The 21,764-nt window shown below is 39.1% G+C and overlaps 1 protein-coding gene across 1 annotated transcript in view; it reads left to right on the top strand.

The window, feature by feature from the left end:
* Positions 1-21,764, top strand: part of ADGRV1 (adhesion G protein-coupled receptor V1) — a 574,752-nt gene that overhangs the window by 151,220 nt on the left and 401,768 nt on the right. The window contains exons 18-27 of the mRNA XM_040419646.1: positions 2,196-2,459; positions 4,104-4,230; positions 4,830-5,047; positions 9,727-10,470; positions 14,483-14,856; positions 14,944-15,111; positions 15,839-16,019; positions 17,110-17,312; positions 17,402-17,531; positions 19,553-19,633. Of these exons, the coding sequence (XP_040275580.1) occupies positions 2,196-2,459; positions 4,104-4,230; positions 4,830-5,047; positions 9,727-10,470; positions 14,483-14,856; positions 14,944-15,111; positions 15,839-16,019; positions 17,110-17,312; positions 17,402-17,531; positions 19,553-19,633 (2,490 nt within the window). The remainder of the gene's footprint in view (positions 1-2,195; positions 2,460-4,103; positions 4,231-4,829; positions 5,048-9,726; positions 10,471-14,482; positions 14,857-14,943; positions 15,112-15,838; positions 16,020-17,109; positions 17,313-17,401; positions 17,532-19,552; positions 19,634-21,764) is intronic.

Here is a 21,764-nt window from a genome sequence, read left to right on the forward strand (position 1 = left end):
CTTAGGTTGTTTTTATAATTATGACACATTTTGGACCTGTAGTACGGTCACTATACCCTGGCCATGTCCTTTTAATGAACTGAACATAAACCAAGGCTACATACATAACTACTCTATATTTTATAAAATCATTTTTTTCTAATATACCTTATTTATGTTTTATTAGGTTTTCTATATGAAATAGACACCTGAAGTTCTGTCTCACTTTGGAATCTGTACAATTGTACACCGCTGACCAGGGTGATAGCTAAAGGCTTATGGGCCCTGGTCCAAGAGTTAAGCTTGGGTCCCCCTTCCCTCAGTGCTTTCTAGCCAAGGGCAGGGGAGCAGCTAGCCTTTCTGCTGCCTGAGGCAAAAACGGCACCCCATGCCATATTCTCAACCTAACCCCTTCCCTCCATCCTTACTGTTAAATACATACTTGGAAAACATTACATACAGTGCTACAAAACATGCAGGGTAATACAGTGCCACATACCTCTTACATCTAGTGATGTCTCCTTTGATGTAGACGTTCTCTTTCCTCATCTTCTCCATTCAGACCAGACCGCCATAGTGATTTCTTTCAGCTATCTCTTGTCCATGCAGAGTTTGACAAACAGACATCTTAGTTTCTTACTTTTCCATCATCCTCCCCACCTTCTCAATACTTCATCATTCCACCCCAATAGTGTTCCCCAATATTATAATGCTGAATTAGTCCCCCTGAAAATAGTACCACGCACATAGTGCCCCTTCAATAAGTATTGGCATACAGTTCCCTAAAAAATAACTGTACCAAACAAATAGTGTCCCTGACAGTAATAGTGTAAACATAATGTCCCCCCAAAATAATTGTGCTAAGCTGATACTGTGCTGAGCTCCCCAAAGTCCCACCAGTAGAAATAATCTGCCAGAGTGCACTTAGTGTTAACTGTGCCCCCAATAGTAATAATGTCCCCCATTGTGCCCCAGAAGTAATGCCTCCATAGTGCCCATACTAGTAATCATGTACCCCATAGTCCCCCAGTAGTAATAATTCTCCCTATAATGCGTGCCAGTACAAAAATATCCCCTTATAATGTGACAGTACAAAAACACCCCCTTATAATGTGTGCCAATACAAAAACACCCCCTTATAATTTGTGCCAATACAAAAACACCCCCTTATAATTTGTGCCAATACAAAAAAATACCCTCTTACAATGTACGCCAGTACGAACCCCCCCCCCCCTTATAATATGTGCCAGTGCTAAAAATTCTCCTTACAATGTACGCCAGTACAAAAAAAAACTCTTATAATATGTGCCAGTGCAAAAAATACCCCCTTATAATGTGTGCCAGTGCAAAAAATGCCCATTTATAGTGTGCTCTGGTACAAAAAATACCCCCTTATAATGTGCACAAGCACAAAAAATACCCCGTTATGTGTGCCAGTGCAAAAAATACCCCCTTCTAATGGATGCCTGTGCAAAAAATACCCCTTTATAGTGTGCGCTAGTACAAAAAATACCCCCTTATAATGTGCACAAGCACAGAAAAATACCCTGTTATGTGTGCCAGTGCAAAAAAATGCCCCCTTCTAATGGATGCCAATGCAAAAAATACCCCTTTATAGTGTGCGCTAGTACAAAAAATACCCCCTTATAATGTGCACAAGTACAAAAACTACCCCCTTGTAATGCAACCATGTGGGCCCCTGGCTTTTGAGCCTAGTCTCAATTGAGACCACTGAGATCCCTATAGCTACGCCCCTGCGACATATCAGTGGTTTACAGGTGTAACAATTCCACTGGGGTCACAGTGATGCACAGGCAGGAACACACATCACTACTCCTGCCTGTGCCAGCTCCACTCTGCTAAAGCCTGGCATACATGTGCTATGCCATGCTTTAGAGGAGCGGGTACAGGCAGGAGCAGCAATGTGCTATACCGAGCTCCTGCCTGCACGCTCTTGCTTTGCTAGCAGAGCAGAGCATTTTTTACATACAAGCATTTTACTTGCATTTGGCTGCATTTTATAAAAATTCTGCTTTGCATGTGGACTAGTAGACACTACGTATAAATGCTATGTACGATATAACATCTGCTATATCCTGTGTGAAATTAGCCCTATACTCTTACAAAAAGCATAGCCTTAGGTTTGTTTTGTCTCTTTTCTGCACCATACATTAATAATCAACGTGGAACACTGATTTGTTGTACTTTCCTTCCAGAACCAGTTGTTTTATGGGTTAATGAAGGTGAGAGTGCAAACCTCACTATTATGCGGAATGGATCAGCTGATTTTATCTCTTCTGTCGCCTATGCAACTTTCAGTGGAACAGCTATTGCCGAGGAAAGAGATTTTACTCCCGTTTCTGGAGACATACTAGTGTTTGAAATTGGCCAAAGAATGTTGAATATAGCAGTAAAGACAAATGAAGATGATGCACCAGAGACAGATGAATACTTTTATGTATGGCTTTTTAACTGTACAGGTTAGTGCTGTTGAGTGATTGTTAATTTCATAATAGACCTATCATCCAGGACTTTATTTCAGCATAGACCTAACATAGGACTGACTGTAATGCAGTTTTATTATTCAGAGCACTGTTGTGGTGTTATTTGAAGAGACGTGGAGCATAGGAGTCTGTGGCTGTCATCTAGGTACTCGTTCCCCAGAATCCACCAGGGTTAGTTTTTATAGAATAAAAGTAACCTCTTAGTATATTTTTAGAAGTGTGGGAGAAAACGGGGAGAGCTTACAAACTCTGTGCAAAGATAGTCCTTGGTCAGATTCGAACCCATAACACCAGCACCTCCACCAGAGTCTCCATGCTGTCCTAAAATGTCAAACTAAATTAAGTGAGTACATCACTTCTTTGGACTTGCTGGCAATGCGGACAATTTTTTGGTTTCTTTGTTGTATGTGACTGATATGATTTTGAATTTAAGCACCCAGCCCCAGAAACACACACACCAGAAATGACCATAAAGCACCCATTTTAGGGTGAATTTGCAAACCCTACCCATTTCCTGTGACTATTAGCAAATCTCTCTCTCTGTTCAAAGCCTCCATCCTTGTCTCCCTGGCAATAGCGACTGTAAGTTCTGGTAACACTTTCCAAGCTACAGCACATTTTTTATGACAGATTACGTGAATGGTTCTAATTTGAAAATGGCACGAACAAGTGACTCCTAGTAATTTCATTTTTTTATTTACAGCCTTCTTTCTTTCAATGTCTATCAATAACAACTGTATATAAATGGCACAAAATTCTGCTAAACAGAAACTGGTTATTAGTTTTACCTTGGTAATTCATTTCATACAGTGCTTAGATGATATCCTCCTAGCCAAAACCCAGAGCAGATCCAAAAGAGAAGAAACATATACAGGATAGACCTATTAACATACAACTTTGCCTGTTTCTGCTCCAGAAGCCAGACAAAGAGGAGGAGATGGCACAGATTGAGAGCTGTGATGAACTGATCTGGGCTTTGCTTGAGAGCCAGTCAGTTAGATTTGTGCTCTTCTTAAACCTTGCTCTTTTTTTTGCTCAGTGGCAGCTAGTATTCATTATTTTGGTTTGTCTGTACTTATTTTATTGACCTGATATCATTTACCTGAGTACTCTTTGTCTTCCCCTTTGTATTTGCTACTGTGTATGACCTTGGACTCTTCCTGAGCCATTCTCCTACCTTTTGTTACAATGCTGTTTGTCTTGGTTTGACCCTCATTGTCTCTGTTGGGGATACAGATTTGACTTTGATGTTTTTTGCCCACTGGTTCTAACCCCATTTAGCAAACCATGCTATATGTTCACTCGACCTGCAAGCAGCTCCCCTGACATCGCAACCTAGGATTCTATACCACAAGCAGAGACTGCTCTGGGTGAACTAGTTTTGGTTCCTGAGTGGGATCGCCTTTATTGAGACGGGTGTTCCGTTTCCAGGTTTAGTCCTCCATACTCTAGTTCTTGCTAAGCCAGATGACTAGCGTCAAGACAGATTACAGTTCCCTTGCCTTGTGCTCCAAGCATAATTTTGACTTTAGTAGCACACAAAAAGGACATCAAAGCTGGTTTTGGCAGCTTTCTTTTCTATCTAGAACATTTTTATAGAAATACTTATCTTTTATGTAGGAGACACTGTGGTGAGTGGAAATGGAAATGCCACAATAATTATCAAGGCTAATGACGACCCCAATGGAATATTCTACTTTGAATCCATTGATAAAACTGTAGAAGAAAGTGGAAGTAATCAGTTCAAGTAAGTCTGTGCTAAGTGTGTATTTCATCTTCAATTTCTAATTAGGAAATGTATTTATTTATTAAAACACATCTAATAATATTTTGTAAAAATACAGTACTAAACAAAAATTTAGATCCTTAGTAAATGCATTGCACGACTTATGTTCACATATGGAATATTTGGTGCAGGAATTTCTGTACCTGCCCCATACATCTTAATGGGAGTTGTAGAAATTCATGTGCATGCTGTAAAAAACAACATTTATTCTGCCACAATTCTGCCCTATGTGTTAACATACCCTATCTCTCAGAGATACTTTCACAGTTCTGCTGGTTACTATTAGAAACAGTTAATACCTTTAACTTCAGCTAGGAGTGCTTTGCGTAAAGACTACATTTCCTGAAATAAAAATTATTGTTATATTATGGATTATATGGGATATGGCATTTTACTTTATAAATAAATTGTCCCACTTTCTCAGAATGCTAAGCATGTGCTGCTTTGTGGTTAGGATTAGCTATAGTAATGCCTTTTTTATCCTAATGTCATCACTGAAAATATATTGCATTATGGTTATTATTTATGATATATCCTATTACAAAGTGTTATCCTTTCAGGGTGCTGCGAGACAGAGGACATTTTGGCAGTGTTTTTCTGCACTGGCAGATTATGCAGAATGGATCGGTTTTACGGCCAGGCCAGGAATTTAATGAAACATGGGGCATTCTCTTGTTTAATGACCAAGATGCTTTTAGATATATTACTCTCCATGCAATTTCTGATCAAATTCCAGAGTTCAACGAGTTCTATGTTTTAAAGCTGATAAATATTTCCGGTGCGTATATTTAACATTGTAAGCAGAAGTCAAGCATATTTTTTAAAGATCCTGTTCATTTAGCATATATAACATACATTAATATCTATCTATCCGTCTATCTATTGATTGATCACTATAGATATATACATACAGTGCCTGGAAAAAGCATTCATACCCCTTGAACTTTTCCACATTTTTTCATGTTACAGCCGCAAACTTAAATGTATTTTATTGGGATTTTATGTGATAGACCAGCACAAAGTATCAAGTATGTGTGAAGTAAAGAGAAAATGATACATGGTTTTCAAACTTTTTAATAAATAAAAATCAGGAAAGTGTGGTGTGCATTGAACCCCCCTGAGTCAATACTTTGTAGTACCACTTTTTGCTGTAATTACAGCTGCAAGTCTTTTGAGGTATGTCTCTACCAGCTTTGCTCATCTAGGGGCTGAAGTTTTGGCCCATTCTTCTTTGCAAAATATCTCAAGCTCAGTCAGAATCTGATTTAGGTCTGGTCTTTGACTGGGCCATTCTAACACATGAATATGCTTTGATCTGAACCATTCCATTGTAGCTCTGGCTGTATCTTTCGGGTCATTGTACTGCTAAGAGGTGAACCTCTGCCCCAGTCTCAAATCTTCTGCCAGGATTGCCCTGTATTTAGCTCCATACATCTTTCCATCAACTCTGTCCCTGCTGAAGAAAAGCATCCTCACATCACACATATCATTTTGGATTTAGGCCAAAAAGTTCAACTTTTGTCTCATCTGACCAGAGGACGTTCTTCTGCATGTTTGCTGTGTCCCCTTACATGACTTGTGGCAAACTACAAACAGGACTTCTTATGGCTTGCTTTCAAAAACAGTTTATTTCTTGCCACTTTTCCATAAAGGCCAGATTTGTGGAGTACACAATTAATAGTTGTCTCGTGGACAGATGCTCCCACCTTAGGCTACTTTCACACCTGCGTTAGGTGCGGATCCGTCTGGTATCTGCACAGACGGATCCGCACCTATAATGCAAACGCTTGTATCCGTTCAGAACGGATCCGTTTGCATTATTCTTTGAAAAAAAAGTCTAAGTCAAAACGGATCTGTCCTGACTTACATTGAAAGTCAATAGAGGACGGATCCGTTTTCAATTGCACCATATTGTGTCAGTGAAAACGGATCCTTCCCCATTGACTTACATTGTAAGGCAGGACGTTTCCGTTTGGCTCCGCATCGCCAGGCGGACACCAAAACGCTGCAAGCAGCGTTTTGGTGTCCGCATCCAGAGCGGAATGGAGGCGGAACGGAGCCAAACTGATGCATTCTGAACGGATCCTTATCCATTCAGAATGCATTGGGGCTGAAGTGATCTGTTTTGAACCGTTTGTGAGATCCCTGAAACGGATCTCACAAACGGAATTCAAAACGCCAGTGTGAAAGTATCCTTAGCTGTTGATCTCTGCATCATCTCCAGAGTGACCATGGTCCTCTTGGCTGTTTCTCTAATTAGTGCTCTACTTGCCTGGGCTGTCAGTTTAGATGGACAGCCATGTCTTGGTAGGTTTGCAGTTGTCCCATACGCCTTCTATTTTCAGATGATGGATTAAACAGTGCTCCGTGAGATGTTCAGAGCTTTTGATAATTTTTTAGAACCTAACCACGCTTTACACTTCTCCACAATTTTATCCCTGTCCTGTCTGGTGTGTTCCTTGATTTTCATGATGCTGTTTGATCACTAATGTTCTCTAACAAACCTCTGAGGCTTTCACAGAACATCTGTAGTTATACTGAGAATTAATTATACACAGGTGGACTCTATTTACTAATTAGGTGACTTCTGAAGGCAATTGGTCACACTGGATTTTATTTAGGGGTATCAGAGTAAAGGGCGCTGAATATAAATGCACACATTTCAGAATTAAAAATGTTTAAAACCCTGTATAATTTTATTTTCTTTTCACTTCACACATACTTGCTACTTTATATTGGTCTATCACATAAAATCCCAATTAAATACCAGTTTGTGGGTTTAATGTAAAAAAAATTGTAAACATTCAAGGGGTATGAATACCTTTTCAAGCTAATGTACATACATTAAACCTTAATGTGCCTTGAGATCTTATGATTCATATGTTCTCTTAAAAAAATCATTTAAAAAAATCGAAATGCTTCCATTTTAAGACAGTTGTTGACATATATGCCAGTTTTCCCAAAGGATAGAACATGATATGGATTTGATTTTGTGCATAGTGCCCTTTAATTAGCATGGAACAACAGCACCAGTACATTGGAGATTTCTAATAATCCATTGTCTGTAGCAAGAGGAAGACTGATGTGTGTTCATACCATATTAAAACAATTATTTCAGAGAGTGATCAAATAAGTGACATTCAGGGCTAAGACCAACAGTGCCATACAATGCCTGAACTAAAAGTGCCATAAAATGCCCAAACCAAAAGTGCAGTAACGTGAAACCTAGACCAATAGTTCTAAACAGATCCCTTTTACCTACCTGAACCATCTCACATTTACCTTTTACTTGTACAGGCTGCATTATGGCGTCAGAAATTATAGACCACAATGTGGTCTGGGAAGTAAATTACCAGACAAGGAGCTAAGGGATCATACCGTAGTAATAGGAAATTTTGGGATGAAAAAATTAGAATCTAAATAGATGGCAAGAATGCTTAATGTTGCAGGGTTAATGTTAATGTTACATATACAGCGGATGTCAGCATTTTACAGATGGCACCCTCTCCAGAGCAGAGCGGGCTGGCATATCCTGCAGGGGGCAGTGCTCCATAAGAATATACAGAATCTCCAATACACTGTATTAAAGTACAGTAGTGTATGAGAGAAGCGACTTAAAGAACTCATGTTCAGCTCCCCCCCTTTCTTAAAGTAGAAAAGAAAGTAAAAAAAAGTTATAAAAATTCGAATCACCCCCATTTCCCCATAATAAAAATAAAGATAAACAAAAACGAAATATATAAAGATGATTTGTACCACCGCTTCCCAAAATGCCTGAACTATTTACAAACATATTTATCCTGTACGTTGAATGCCATAACCGAAAAAAATCTAAATGGCCAATTCACAGTTTTTTCATCCCTTAACCTCCCGCAAATTTTTTTATCAAAGAGTCATACACCTTGCAAAATGATGTTACTGAAAACCGTACAGTGGTATAAAAACTTGAATCTTTATTTTATGACATCAACAGGGATAGCGTCTTCAATACACTTGTTGACGCATTTCGATCAAACAGATCTTAATCATAGCATGACATATTACTGATGACTAAGATCAGTTTAATTGAAGTGCTGCAGTGAGTGTACCCATGTTGATGTCTTGAAATAAAGATTCAAGCTTTTATACCACAGTTCAGAGTGCTGGATATTCCTGATCATCAGTTTCTGAGGTCTCAAGGTTTTTTGCACCTAGCAGACAACTGTTTGAGAACCTGGGGAGTTGACCAAGTTTTTATTTATTTTTTAAGTATTAAAACACAAGAAAAAAAAACTATATAAATGTGGTATCACTGTAATTGTACTGAACCAGAGAATGAAGGTAACCTCCTAGGGAACACCTTAAAGGGGTTGTCTCGCTCCAGTAAATAGCATTTATTATGTTGATAAAGTTAATGCAAGCCATTTACTAATATATTATTATTATCCATATTGCTTCCTTCGCTGGCTGAATTCATTTTTCCATCACATTATACACTGCTCGTTTCCATAGTTACGACCACCCTGCAATCCATCAGTGAAGGTCATGCTCGCACACTATAGGAAAAAGCAACGGCCTCTCTGGTGGCCGGGACCATGGGAGCTTTTTCCTATAGTGTGCAAGCACCACCACTACTGCATTGCATGAAAAAATGTGATGAAAAAAATTGTGATGAAAAAATGAATCCAGCCAGCAAAGGAAGCAATATGGATAATACCCATACATTAGTAAGTGGCTTATAGTAACTTTCTCTATATAAATGCTATTCTCTGAAGAGAGACAACCCCTTTAAAAACAAAACCCATAAAACTATGGCGGGTTTTATATTTTTTCCCCAATTCTACCCCACTTGGAATTTTTTCCAGTTTCCCACTACATCCTATACAATATAAAATGGCGCCATTACAAACTACAACTTGTCCCGTAAACAGCAAGCTCTGATATGGTTATGTGTATGGAAAAATAAAGAAAAGTTATGGATTGGGTAAGGCAGGGAGTGAAAAACGAAAACGCAAAAACTGATTGCTGTGTCATGAAGGAGTTAATCCAAAATTTACCATGAAGATTATTTAGAATAGATCTATTCTCTTGGCGCATTGTTCACCATATTGAATCTGGTGGAAAGTTTTCAATGAATGTTCAGTTTGCTTACATCACCACCACAGGGGAAATGAAGCATTACATAGTTTCCATTCAAATGAATGGGCTGCCTGTGCAATGGAAAACAGGACAGTTCCTCCAGAGCAAGGGGTGATGTTTGGAACCACTCCATTCTGAGATGAGGATTCTGAATTGGAAACACTCAGAATTTCCTATGGGTTTTATAACCTACATTGTTCCTTTAAGTCATATATCACCTTTAACATCCTGTTAGTAAGCTTCTACATAGTCATAGAGGAGGCCCCAATTCACACAAGTGTTCAGTTGCTGAGCTCGTTTTTTGTTGTATTTGTTAAATATTATACTTTCCATACACAGGGGGATTTCCAGGCCCAGGCGGTCAGCTGGCAGAAACAAATCTAAATGTGACAGTGATGATTCCTTTTAATGATGATCCATTTGGAGTATTTGTCATTGGGCCAGAGACACAGAATCAGGAGGTGGCTGAAGATGTCATATCGGTAGACGATATGAGATACATCATCAACATCTCCATTTGGAGACGTCAGGGTACATTTGGAGATGTTCGCATTGGCTGGGAAATTTACTCCACAGGCTTCAAAGTGGGCCTACCTCCTATGGTGGATCTCTTGCTTATTGCCTCATTCCCATCTTCTGTGCAGTTGCAACCGCATATGCGCCGACACCACAGTGGAACAGATGCCTTGTTCTTCAGTGGCAACGAAGGTGCTTTTGGAGTGATTGAGTCCCAGTATTATCATAGTTTAAATACGACTCTGACAAACTTTACCTTCTCAGCATGGACCATACCCACCATTAACACCAATGGATTTATCATTTCAAAGGACAATGATAATGGGACAATGTATTATGGTGTGAAAGCTGAAACCAATGACTCTTATATCATGATCCTGCTATACTATGTGACCTTTGGTTCTGATACTACTTTTGTGGCTAAAGCAGGAATTTCAAAATTTATGGAACAAAATGCTTGGACCCATATACTGATTACATTAGATGATGGATTTATAGAGTTTTATATTGACGGAAACCTTGTCCCTGGAGGAGTGAAAAGTCTGAAAGGAGAAGCAATACTGAATGGTAAGTTGAAAATCTATTTCATTCCACATACAGTAAATAAATATATCAGGCTGTATATTTTACAGCTTATTCTGAGATGAGCTTTATGTTAAAAGGTGAAGCTCAAATTTGTTAGGTCATGTCAACAGAGGGGAAATATTGTTGTCTGTTTCCAATGGTAACCAGCAGAATTTTGAAAGCGATCATATGTTGTCATATATTGCACTAGGGCTCCATGGGCCCACCAGAGGAAATTATTCTTGGGGTCAAACCCCTATATCATCAATAGAGGTTTTAATCAATTTTAAATCAAAGAAAAAGACCCCAGTGGCAAGTGATTGGCTCTAAAGGCAGCCAAATGTTTTTTTTTTGTTATGGACCTTTAGGGCCCACTAGGGTATTAGAGCCCGGGACTACCGGAGGATCCTCTGTTACTCTGGTGGGCCAGTCCAACCTTGTATGCAGTATAAGAAGGGAGAAATGAAGTGAAATAATTTCATATGAAAACAGTAAAGCAAACTGTTCATGCAAATGTGCCTTCCCTTAACTTCTCCCTTGGCTCAACATATTCTGAAATAAATTATATGTGGTGACTTAAGCATGTAAAATTTTTAGACATTTAACACATTCTATTAACTGTGCCAAGAATGTATCAATTTTGTATCCTCAGAAATGGTAGACCTTAACAACATTCAAGCAAATCGAATGGATTTCTATAGTTACTCAATACAACTAGAGCCTTTTTCAGTAAAAGTATCCATACAGGCCCAAAAACCACCAGGAACCAACGTGTTTCAGGCTTTCTCATCTCTTAGGCATAACTTCATTATATTATTAATTTCTATTATTAATTTCTTCAACACTTTTACTATTCCTTTAATGCACACTAGTGGAAAATGCAGAAGAGATGTAAAAAAAAGAAGAATCTAACTCCAACATGCTAAAAAATTCCGGGTTATGGGACAGTGTTTTAGACATTTTTTTTTACTCGCCCAACTAGGGGTGTGGCTTAGTGGGAAAGGGGCGTGGTCTAGCAGGAATATGATGCCTTAAGATACAACAATGTGTGCCATATTTTTGGTATAAAGTAAGTCTGTTCACATCACATTTTTGTCTCACTTTTTACATATATTTTGGGGGGAAAAAGAACGCAAAAGCGTAAGACTATGCTTTTCCATCCTGCAGAAAAAAAAAGTAATACCTTAACAGATACATTTTTTTCACAATGGAACCTTATGGTGATGGATACCACTGTATGGCATGTGTGAAAGGCATCCAGTTAAAGGGGATGTCTCACTCAACAAATGACATTTTTAATGTACAGAAAGTTAATACAATCTACTAATATATTGTTATTACCCATATTGCTTCCTTTGCTGTTAGATTCATTTTTCCATCACATTATACACTGTTTGTATCCATGGTTACGACCACCCTGTAATCCAGCAGCGCTGGCCATGGTTGCACAATATAGGAAAAAGCACTGGCCTCTTTAGTGGCCGAGACCGTGAGAGTGTGCATAGTCTACATATCTGGGTGGTGCCAACCATGGAAACGAGCAGTGTATAATGTGAATAAAAAATCAATCCAGCCAGCAAAGGAGACAATATGGACAATCACAATACATTAGGAAGTGCCTTGTATTAACTTACTCTACATGATAAATCCCATTTACTGAAGTGAGACAACCCCTTTAATATGTATTTCATATGTGTGCATTAAAGGTGGGACAAAAACGTGATATGAACACTGTCTAATAGGTCTCAGCAGTCAGAGCCCTGGCAAGTAGACACCTATCGTTTATCTTGTGGATAAAAGATCTGTGCTGCTAAGTGAAAAACCAGGGAATGCACTTTCCTTGCCAACTGCCTAGTAGCTACTGCAAGCAGAAGCCAACTGAAGCTATATGATGTAAGCTTTCCATGATTTCCATCATCTTCACAGAGGATTGACTGTAGTTAATTCTGTGTGACAAGTATTAAGTCTGTACAGGTTTTCAGCTTCTGAGCAGATATGTAGAAAGATATGTAGCAATCAGATATGGAGAAAATTAAACACAGAGATGTAAGTATGTATTATGCAATGAATATAGAGGAGCTGGCCGGTCTCCTGCCTTGTGTGTGTCAGTAAATACTTGCAATGCCCACGAGATGCTGGAGCATCTTTTCAGTGTCAGACATACAGTCATACATTTCTCGGATTAAGGCTCCATACACACGTCCGTGCTGTGTTGCGGACCCGCAAATTGCGGATCTGGAACACACCCGCCCGGCACCCCCATAGAAATGCCTATTCTTGTTCGCAAGCTGCGGACAAGAATAGGACATGCTCTATCTTTTTGCGGAGCTGCGGACCCAAAGATCGGGGCCGCGCTCCGCAAATGCGGATAACACACTGTGTGCTGTCCGCATCCATTCCGTCCCCATAGAGAATGAATGGGTCCGTTTTGCGGACGTGTGAATAGAGCCTAATAGTGGATCGGCTCAATAAGTTGTTCAACATGTCAGGAGAGCTGACAGATCCTCTTTGAGATCAGGCTTAAATGGTATAGATTTTGATGCATTTTTTGGCCAAAACAAGATATTACCATACCATATATTTATTTATTTTATGCACTTATATAGCGCTACTATATTACGCAGCGCTTTACAGACATTAGCTTCCAACTATCCCCAACGGGGCTCACAATCTAAGGTCCCTATCAGTATGTCTTTGGAGTTTGGGAGGAAACCAGAGAACCCGGAGGAAATCCACACAAATACGGGGAGAACATACAAACTCCATGCAGCTGTTGTCCTTGGTCAGATTCGAACCTAGGCACCAATGCTAACTAACCACTGAGCCACGTGCTGCCCATATATAAACAATATAATTTGTATTCCACAGACTAGGAGCTCAAATCATGTAAACTTCTGTTAAACTAGCTAAAGGAGTAGTTCCACGAAGAATATTGTTTATAGCTAAATCCAACTCATAGTTATAAATATTTTTATATTACAAAATATTTATATTAAAGATTTAAATTAAAAAAGATTCGAGGAACAATGTTTAGTATAGAGTCACATGCTGTTTTTGTTGAATAGCCTTCCTGTGGCTACCTCCAAAGTGGACCCACATGCCCAGTCTTGCTTTTTAGGGTTTGTGGAGGGATTCCTAGTGTGGTAAGTCAGCTGCTTCTCTGGGGAGATGCTGAGCGAGTACATTCAGTAAACCTGTCTCACCCTCCTATCACTTGCTCAGCATCTGTTCATAAGAAACAGCAGATGGAGCTATACTAACATTATTTCTGGAATATCTGCAGATGTAATTAATTAATCTGCAGATTAATTAAGGGCTGGATTTAACTATAAACAATACTCTTCATAGGAGAACCCCTTTAAGAGCCTGTTAACCTGCGAGGAAACGTGAGCCACAACCTCTTTAAACAGCTAATCGGCAAGGATGCTGGGTGTTGGACCCCTGCTGATCTGATATTGATAACCTATCTCGAGGCTAGGTGATCAATATTAAACACCCAGAAGACCCCTTATAATTTTAATATCACTGTAATTGTACTGACCTGCAGAATTTTTTTCCAGTTTCACCCCACATAAGTTTGTTCCCATTTTTTTATGCAAGACATTGTAAATGAAATGAGGTCATTGAAAAATACAAGTTTCCCCAAGATATCTATGTGAACAGAAAAGTGAGGGGGGATTGAAACCAAAAAAATAAAAATTGGCTGGGTATTAAAAGGAGTAATAGAAAATGATCATTGACAGAAACGTCCTGTAGTAATGGTCACACAACAGAAAAATTTACTTTAGAATTTACATTAAAGAGAAATCATGGGAGCATGAGAAAATTTAGCTTTTGGTAAAGTAAGGTCACTGGGCATCTTTGTCTAAAATGATAAAAAAAAAATATAAAAATCTATCCTTTTGACATAGCAAAAATACTGTTTTGAAGAACATTTTGTGTAAAAACTCTCAGTTCATATTCACAGATACACAGTATAAGAAAGTTACTTAAACCAAGTTGTTTTGTATTCTAGGTCCAGGAACATTGCGTATTGGTGCAGGAGTAAAAGGAGGCAGCAGATACACCGGCTTTCTCCAAGATGTGAGAATATATGAACAACGACTTTCTCGAGCAGAGATTACTGAACTTCATGGCACTCCAGCCAGAAGTGATCTACACCCAATATCTGGCTATTTGGAATACAGACAGGGAGAAATACATAAGTCATTTGTTGTGTCTGCCAAGGATGACAATGAGGAAGAAGGAGAAGAAGTCTTCATGCTAAAACTGGTGTCTGTGTTTGGTGGAGCAAGAATTCCAGATGAGAACACAACAGCCTTAATAAGGATCCTAAAAAGTGATAATGCCAATGGCTTGTTCGGCTTTACTGGACCATGTATTCCTCAGGTGAGAAAAGAAAGCCATGAAACACAACTCTGCATTTATAATCGTTAATGGTGCCAAAATATATTGGATGTCTTGTTATGTTTTTAGTCTTCAGAGGAGGGGTCTACCATCTCATGTGTTGTGGAACGCACACGAGGAGCACTGGACACTGTTTATCTCTTCTACAGCATTAGTCAGACAGAATCTGATGGCCCAGTAGTTGACTTCAGTACAAGCAGTGGAAATATCACTTTTCTACCATCTCAGAGATCAAAGGTAATAATATATATGTATAAATACTTGAAGTGATTGCTTAGAAGAACACATTAAATCAGGCACTAAATTGGCAGTGTGGTCTCATGTGTACAGTATGTTGGAGGCTTTATGGTACCTTTGCCTAAAGAAGGTGACCAGTTCTGCTGTTACAAATTATACAATATATTCTTTAAGGCAATTTCCGTACCAAAAAGCCTAACCCCTTTTTCTTTTCATCATTGTTGGCTGGTCAACTTTTTTATTTATTTCTTCTGTACATGATTAATGGCTACAGGCTAGGCTATGTGAAACAGGAACAAGTGTCACCAAACATATGCCCCAGAGATGTATAACTGTATAAATTAAAAGGGTTGTCCAGAAGGCTCAGAGTAGGCTAAAAATATTCACCTCACCAATCCCCTGCTGCTACCTTTCCATGCTTACCTGATCCCTGCTGATTTCAACTTTATGGAAATTGTGATCAATGATTGGTGAGGTATCACTGCTGTTATTTCACTCTCAGACCTTTTGCCCATTGGACAGAGAGAGAGAGAGGAGAGGGAAAGAGATTTTATTAATCACAAAAAGTTATCAAGACCTAAAATTGTCTAAAAATTACTATAAGCCCCTTTCCTGATGTCCCTCTCTCAGTAGCAAGCTGATTTTTTTTTTGTACACATGGAGCAGCACTATTTTCTGACCACATATTAATGTATATACTTATTTATTTGCAATTTGTTTGTAACAGGTGTTAAATCTGGATGTTCTAGATGATGATATCCCAGAACTCATGGAGAATTTTCGAGTGACTCTCACACATGCCATATCTGGTGATGGGATACCTGGGTCTACTCCTACCAGCGGAGCCAGCATAGATCCCAATAAGAAATCAGAAGATATTAGAATTAATGCTAGTGATCACCCTTATGGTAAGAGAGTACTGTGATGAAATGGGTGTATTGTTCTGTATGAATGATCACAAAATGTTAAGACAAAGTATACACATGTAGATAGCACCTATGTTCTTGGTTACTTCTAATATCAGCATCAGCACTCAAGATATTTCGCATTGTTTGTAAAGTAAATGTATTTGCAAATGTATATAAGGATTAATGGGGTAATTGATTAAGACCAGTGTTTTAGATGCCGGTCTTAATAACTCTGCACTGGTTCCTGATGCGCCTAAGTTGTGTAGAGGCGCCAGCCTCTACATAACTTAGGCGCATCCACTGCCGGCCTAAATCTATGCCAGCTCCCTTTCTGGCATAGATATAGATAATTTTCTACGCCTAAAACAGGCGTAGAAAATTATAAATGAGACAGGCCGGCCCGCTCCCTTCCCTGCCCACGCCACCACCCCTTCTTTAGAGCTGGCGTACGTGGCGTGGATGGGGGAGAAGTCACAGATTCAGCTGCAAATCCCTCTTGCGACTGAATATGCGACAGAGATACGCCGAAAATTGCCATATATCTACTCATAAATGACCCCCTAAATGTTCAGATTCTCCTGCATTAGACATTTAACATGTTAATCTCAGTAGCATTTTATGAGAAATGCCAAATGCCTGTGAAATAGTTGTGGGAATTGCTTTAAAATGCCTTTTTGTGTTTTTTGATCTATTATCTGTCCGCATATTCTACCAACAGTCACCCTTTCCCAAAACATTCACAGTATGACACCTATAGCAATGCTGTATAATTAGAATTTTTACAGCGCCTATGCCAGCAGTCTATAACTATGGCAACAGACGACAAACAAGCTCTGTGTAGTCTGACCTTGCAGTCTTGCAAACTGAATTTAACATGCAAACATAATACAAAGGACTGTCAGTATACTATGATGTCTGCACCTTTTATTTTTACAATAAATGCAGTAAGAGAGAGGGACGAAAACACTTTGTCATGGCAATGGCCTCTACTTGCATTGAACACAACAAAAGACATCAGTTATCTAAATGGCACACGTATGTAGGGCACTGTTACAACAGCAGCTTGATGGTTGATATGTGTTTTATACAGGATTACTTCAGTTCTCTGTGGACCCTCCTCCAAGACCAGGTGATAACATGACCATTCCCTCAAAATCTGTTCCCTCTATAAAAGTCAAGGAGGAAGTAGGACAAGTTAAGCTGCTGGTGGTACGAGCTCAAGGACTTTTGGGCCATGTAAGAGTTGAATATAGGACATCTCCAATGACTGCATTCAGTCCACAGGACTATCAGGTGACTAGTGTGGAGTGATATATCCTGCATGCATGGTCCAGGAACGAGTAGCCAGCTCACACGTGTGTTCACTATTTTTGTACTTTAAGGAAACAGCTGATTTTTTGGAATTCCAGCCTGGAGAGCGATATAAATACATTTATGTTAACATCACTGATAATGTTGTACCTGAACTGGCCAAATCCTTTAAAGTTCAGCTGTGGAATGCTGATGCTGGAGGTAAGTGTTCCTTTATTCATTTGTCAAAAATGCTGAAACCTGTTTTCTTCACATTTTCACATGTCTACATTTGATACATTTTGTCTCTGATTTGGCCTATTTATTTTAAGATATATTAACATCAAGTGAATCCATGTGATCAACCATTGTTCGGCACTCATCTCCTTTCACTGATTCTTAGGTTATTGCCCCTTTATGGAGCCTTTAGGCCACCTGTATACGAGTGCGGATGGGCTCACATAAGATCCACACAAATTTACATGCGGGTTTATCTGCTTTTTGCACCATATCTGCACCAAAATCCGCAATTTCTAATAGTGTTTTTGGTGCGGATTAGATTTGGTTTTGCCGCAGATCTCACCCTTCATTTGACAAGGGTGAAATCAGCAGATAAAACCTAAAACCAAACATAATTGACATGCTGCAGATTTGTAAATCTACATGGCAGGTCATTTTCTGCAGGGAAAAAAAATCTGCAATGTGTACATGAGATTTGTTTATTCTCATACACTTTACTGGTACTGTACTACGCTGCGGCTTTCCCGCATAGGAATCCGCACAGAAAAAAAGACACACATATAACTCAATGTGTGCAGGTGGCCTTAAACCTCCATGCACAGCTTCTCCGCACCCATTAAAATAAGGGTTGGAGGCAACCTGGCCTGGGCTCCTCTCTTCTAGAGCCCCATAGCAGCCGTATGAGATGCCTCGCTTTGTGGTACATATGCTCTTGCAGCTGCATGCTATTTGTATTCCTAAATGTTAGTTATTGCACCATCTCAGAACTGGCAAAAACTAGTCCTTGTTATATATCTCAAATGGAATGCATTGTCAATTGACCAGGACACTTCAACAGAGAAATGCATTACTCCATGTCAGGTAGGGCAGTCATCAGTAGGGCTGCTGAAGCTGCAAGGCACACAGGGAAAAACAAGTTCTCACTGGATAAAATAGAGAGAAAGAGAGTTTCCTAATTTCTTGAAAAGGTCTCTATCGATTTGTATTGAATTTATTTGGAGTTGGACCCAAATTGAATTGGACAGCCAAATCGTCTGAATAGGACTGAATAGAATTTTAAGAAATTTGTCCATCTCTAGCCATTCATTTATAGAAACCCCTGATTCAGTCTGCTTCCTCAGAGCATACACTTTGTATAAAAGTCCACAGCACACACATTGTATATCCCTTAGGGGATTAAAGCATACAGTGCCATCAGTCCAGGAATCCATAATGGACATCAAGCACAACATAGTAGAAGAAGCGACAGCTTGTGAATGGGTGAAGTAAAAGAGCCTTTATTCTTCCAACATATGTAGCTACGTTTCAGCCCACACCTGGGCCTTTCTCAAGTGCATTGCTGAGAAATACCCCTGTTTGGATTAAAATATTGCTATATTGGAATAAAGGCTGTTTTACGTCACTCATTCCGATGCTGTCACCCCTTTTACCATTTTCATAACCTCTAAGCAGGGGTGGACTGGGAACTTAAAGTGGCCCTGGAAAAAATACTAAAAGTGGCCCCATTTTGTAGTTGGGTGCAAATTGATGGAAGGCAGGGCCAGCAATACCATATTGTGGCACATTATTCCACCCCAACAGAGCCAAATACGACAGTCCATCACAAAATACTACCAGCAGCACAAAATGTATCCCAAAAAACTTCCACTGGAAGGCTGTGAGGAGGGCTCAGGCAGCCCCCATGGGCATCGGCCCACCGGGAAATTTCCCTGTAAGGTCTATGGCCAATCTGCCCCTGCTGCTAAGTTATCATGATATTTCTATGTATAGTACAACACCTCACCTTCTTTTCATTAATGAAGACGTAATCCTTCAGGTCCTTAATGTCAGGCCTCAGTAAGGTTATTCTGCGGTAACCTTTCACTTACTCTACTGTTGAAACCTATCAGTTTAATGTAAAGTTTCATCCTCTGTTCTGCTTGCTAGTATTTGTGCTATCAGTGTCCTGTCTATCTCTTATATGTGTATGTATATATGTGTCTTCTGTGTGTCTCTTCCTGAAGTGGCTGAACTCTTTAGGGACGATGCGTTTGGTAGTGGTGATGGTGAACTGGAGCTGTTCCTTCCAGCTGTACAGCAAAGGGGTAAGCACTTCACGCTCAGTCCTTTCTACTGGAGTAAAGCAGTGTAATGTCATTTCATACCTTTATCTACTGTGTGTTTACAAAATTAACCCTTGGAATTATTGCAAAGAATTAACCTCCCCATACATTAAGGGACCCACATTAGATATATAAGTCAAAAACGCTGATTTTGACGGGACCCACCAACCATCTAATGTGGAGTTGTGAAGGTTCAGGTATGCCTAATGCCTAATTCTTTATTCCCTGTGAGACATAAGCTGCTGTCAGAGTATGGCATTGACTTATTCCCCTCTCCCCTCACGGCTGAGCCCAATGGGCATCGATATGAGGGAGTCAGAGTGGAATAGCTGTCTGCCAGATGAGCACACACCCCCATATACATTAGTATATCAATAAATATTTCGGTCACCATGCAGTTCTTCTTTTACATGTTTATGATTACTTATATCTGCATTTGAGCGATCATAGAACTAGACAAGAAAACTTGCTGGAACCGTGAGGGCCCTAGTTCTAGGATTAGCAGCATATCGTTAACCAGTTCCTGATTGCCCATAGACTATAAACGTCCTAGCGGGCGGGACTGCTCTCTGAATGGACTTTCTGAAACGTCCATTCAGGGATTGCAGCTGCTGAGCAGGGAGCCCACATAGAAGGCAGGGACTGTTCCTCTGTGTCCCTGCCTTATAGATCGCTGGATGAGCGCTGTGTATACAGCTGAGGAAGCGATCTGCCATGAGACTGCAGGAGCTGCCGTGTCTTCCTGAGACCAAGATCAGTCCTGTAGTGAGGCTGTAAAATGTTGTATTGCACTGTACGGCCTCTCTGGGGGTTGTATTCCCCCTGTAACTGGGGCTGACATAGAAATGAGCAGTAAAAAAAAAATTATTGAAAAGTCCCCGAGTGGTCTTGTTTGACCTTATGGGGGACACAAAGTGTAAAATAAAAAAATAAAATAAAGAACTATTTTATAAATAAAGTTTCACATGTAAAAAAGCACCCTTTTCCACAATTAAGTCATTTTAAAATCTTTAAAAATAGAAAAAAAAATAACAGCATCAAATGGCTCTATATAAAATATCACATTAGCTTTCCCATCAGGTGAATTCTGTAAAAAAATAAAATAAAATTATGCCAATACAACAGTTTTTTAGTCACCTCCCAAAATACATAATATCAAGCAATCAAAAAAAGTTGTATGTACCCCAAAATGGTACCAATCAAAATGTCACCTCATCCTGCAAAAAACAAGCCCTTACACAAGATCACAAGATCACAAGAAGAATTAAAACAAATATAGCTCTAGGAAAATGGCAAAACAGAAACATGATTCTTTAAAAAAAAATATATATATATATATATATATATATATATATATATATATTTGGTATTGCCGTGTCTTTAACGACCAGCTCTATAAAACTATCACATGAGCTACCCTTTCAGGTAAACGCCATAATTATTATTTTTTTAATTATGCCAAAAAAGTCTTTTTTGTTTCCTTGCCTCCCAAAAAACTATATCAAGTCATCAAAAAGTCTTTTATACCCCAAAATGATACCAATGAAAACATAACTTCATCCAACAAAAAAAACGAGTCTTCACATAAGACCATAGGCAGAAAAGTAAAAAATATGACTCTAAGAAAATGGCAACACAAAATGTTCTTATTGTGCAAAACATTTAAAAAAAATAGACAAATTTGGTGTTGCTACGTCCGTAATGACTGGCTCTATAAAAATATCACATATCACATCTACCTCATCAGGTGGATGCCATAAAACCATAAATAAAAATTGCACCAAAACAGCTTTTTTTGGCACCTCGCTTCCCAAAAAATCATAATATTAAGTCGTCAGAAAGTCTTATCTACCCTAAAATGGTACTGATAAAAAATGCAGTCTGTCCTTTACAGTCTGCAGAAAAGCCCTCACAAATCTACTTTGGCAGAAAAATAAAAATGTTATGGATGTTTGTTATGTTATGGTGATGCAAAGATTAAAGATTTTTAATAAAAATAGATTTTATTGTGCAAAAGTCTTAAAACATGACAAAAACGATTTCACTTTGGTATCCCCAGTTACCATATACACTGCATGGTGAACCTCCTAAAAAGTTAAAATAGAAAACACTA

The sequence above is a fragment of the Bufo bufo genome, chromosome 2 (genome assembly GCF_905171765.1).
Source record: "Bufo bufo chromosome 2, aBufBuf1.1, whole genome shotgun sequence".
Classification (NCBI taxonomy): domain Eukaryota; kingdom Metazoa; phylum Chordata; class Amphibia; order Anura; family Bufonidae; genus Bufo; species Bufo bufo.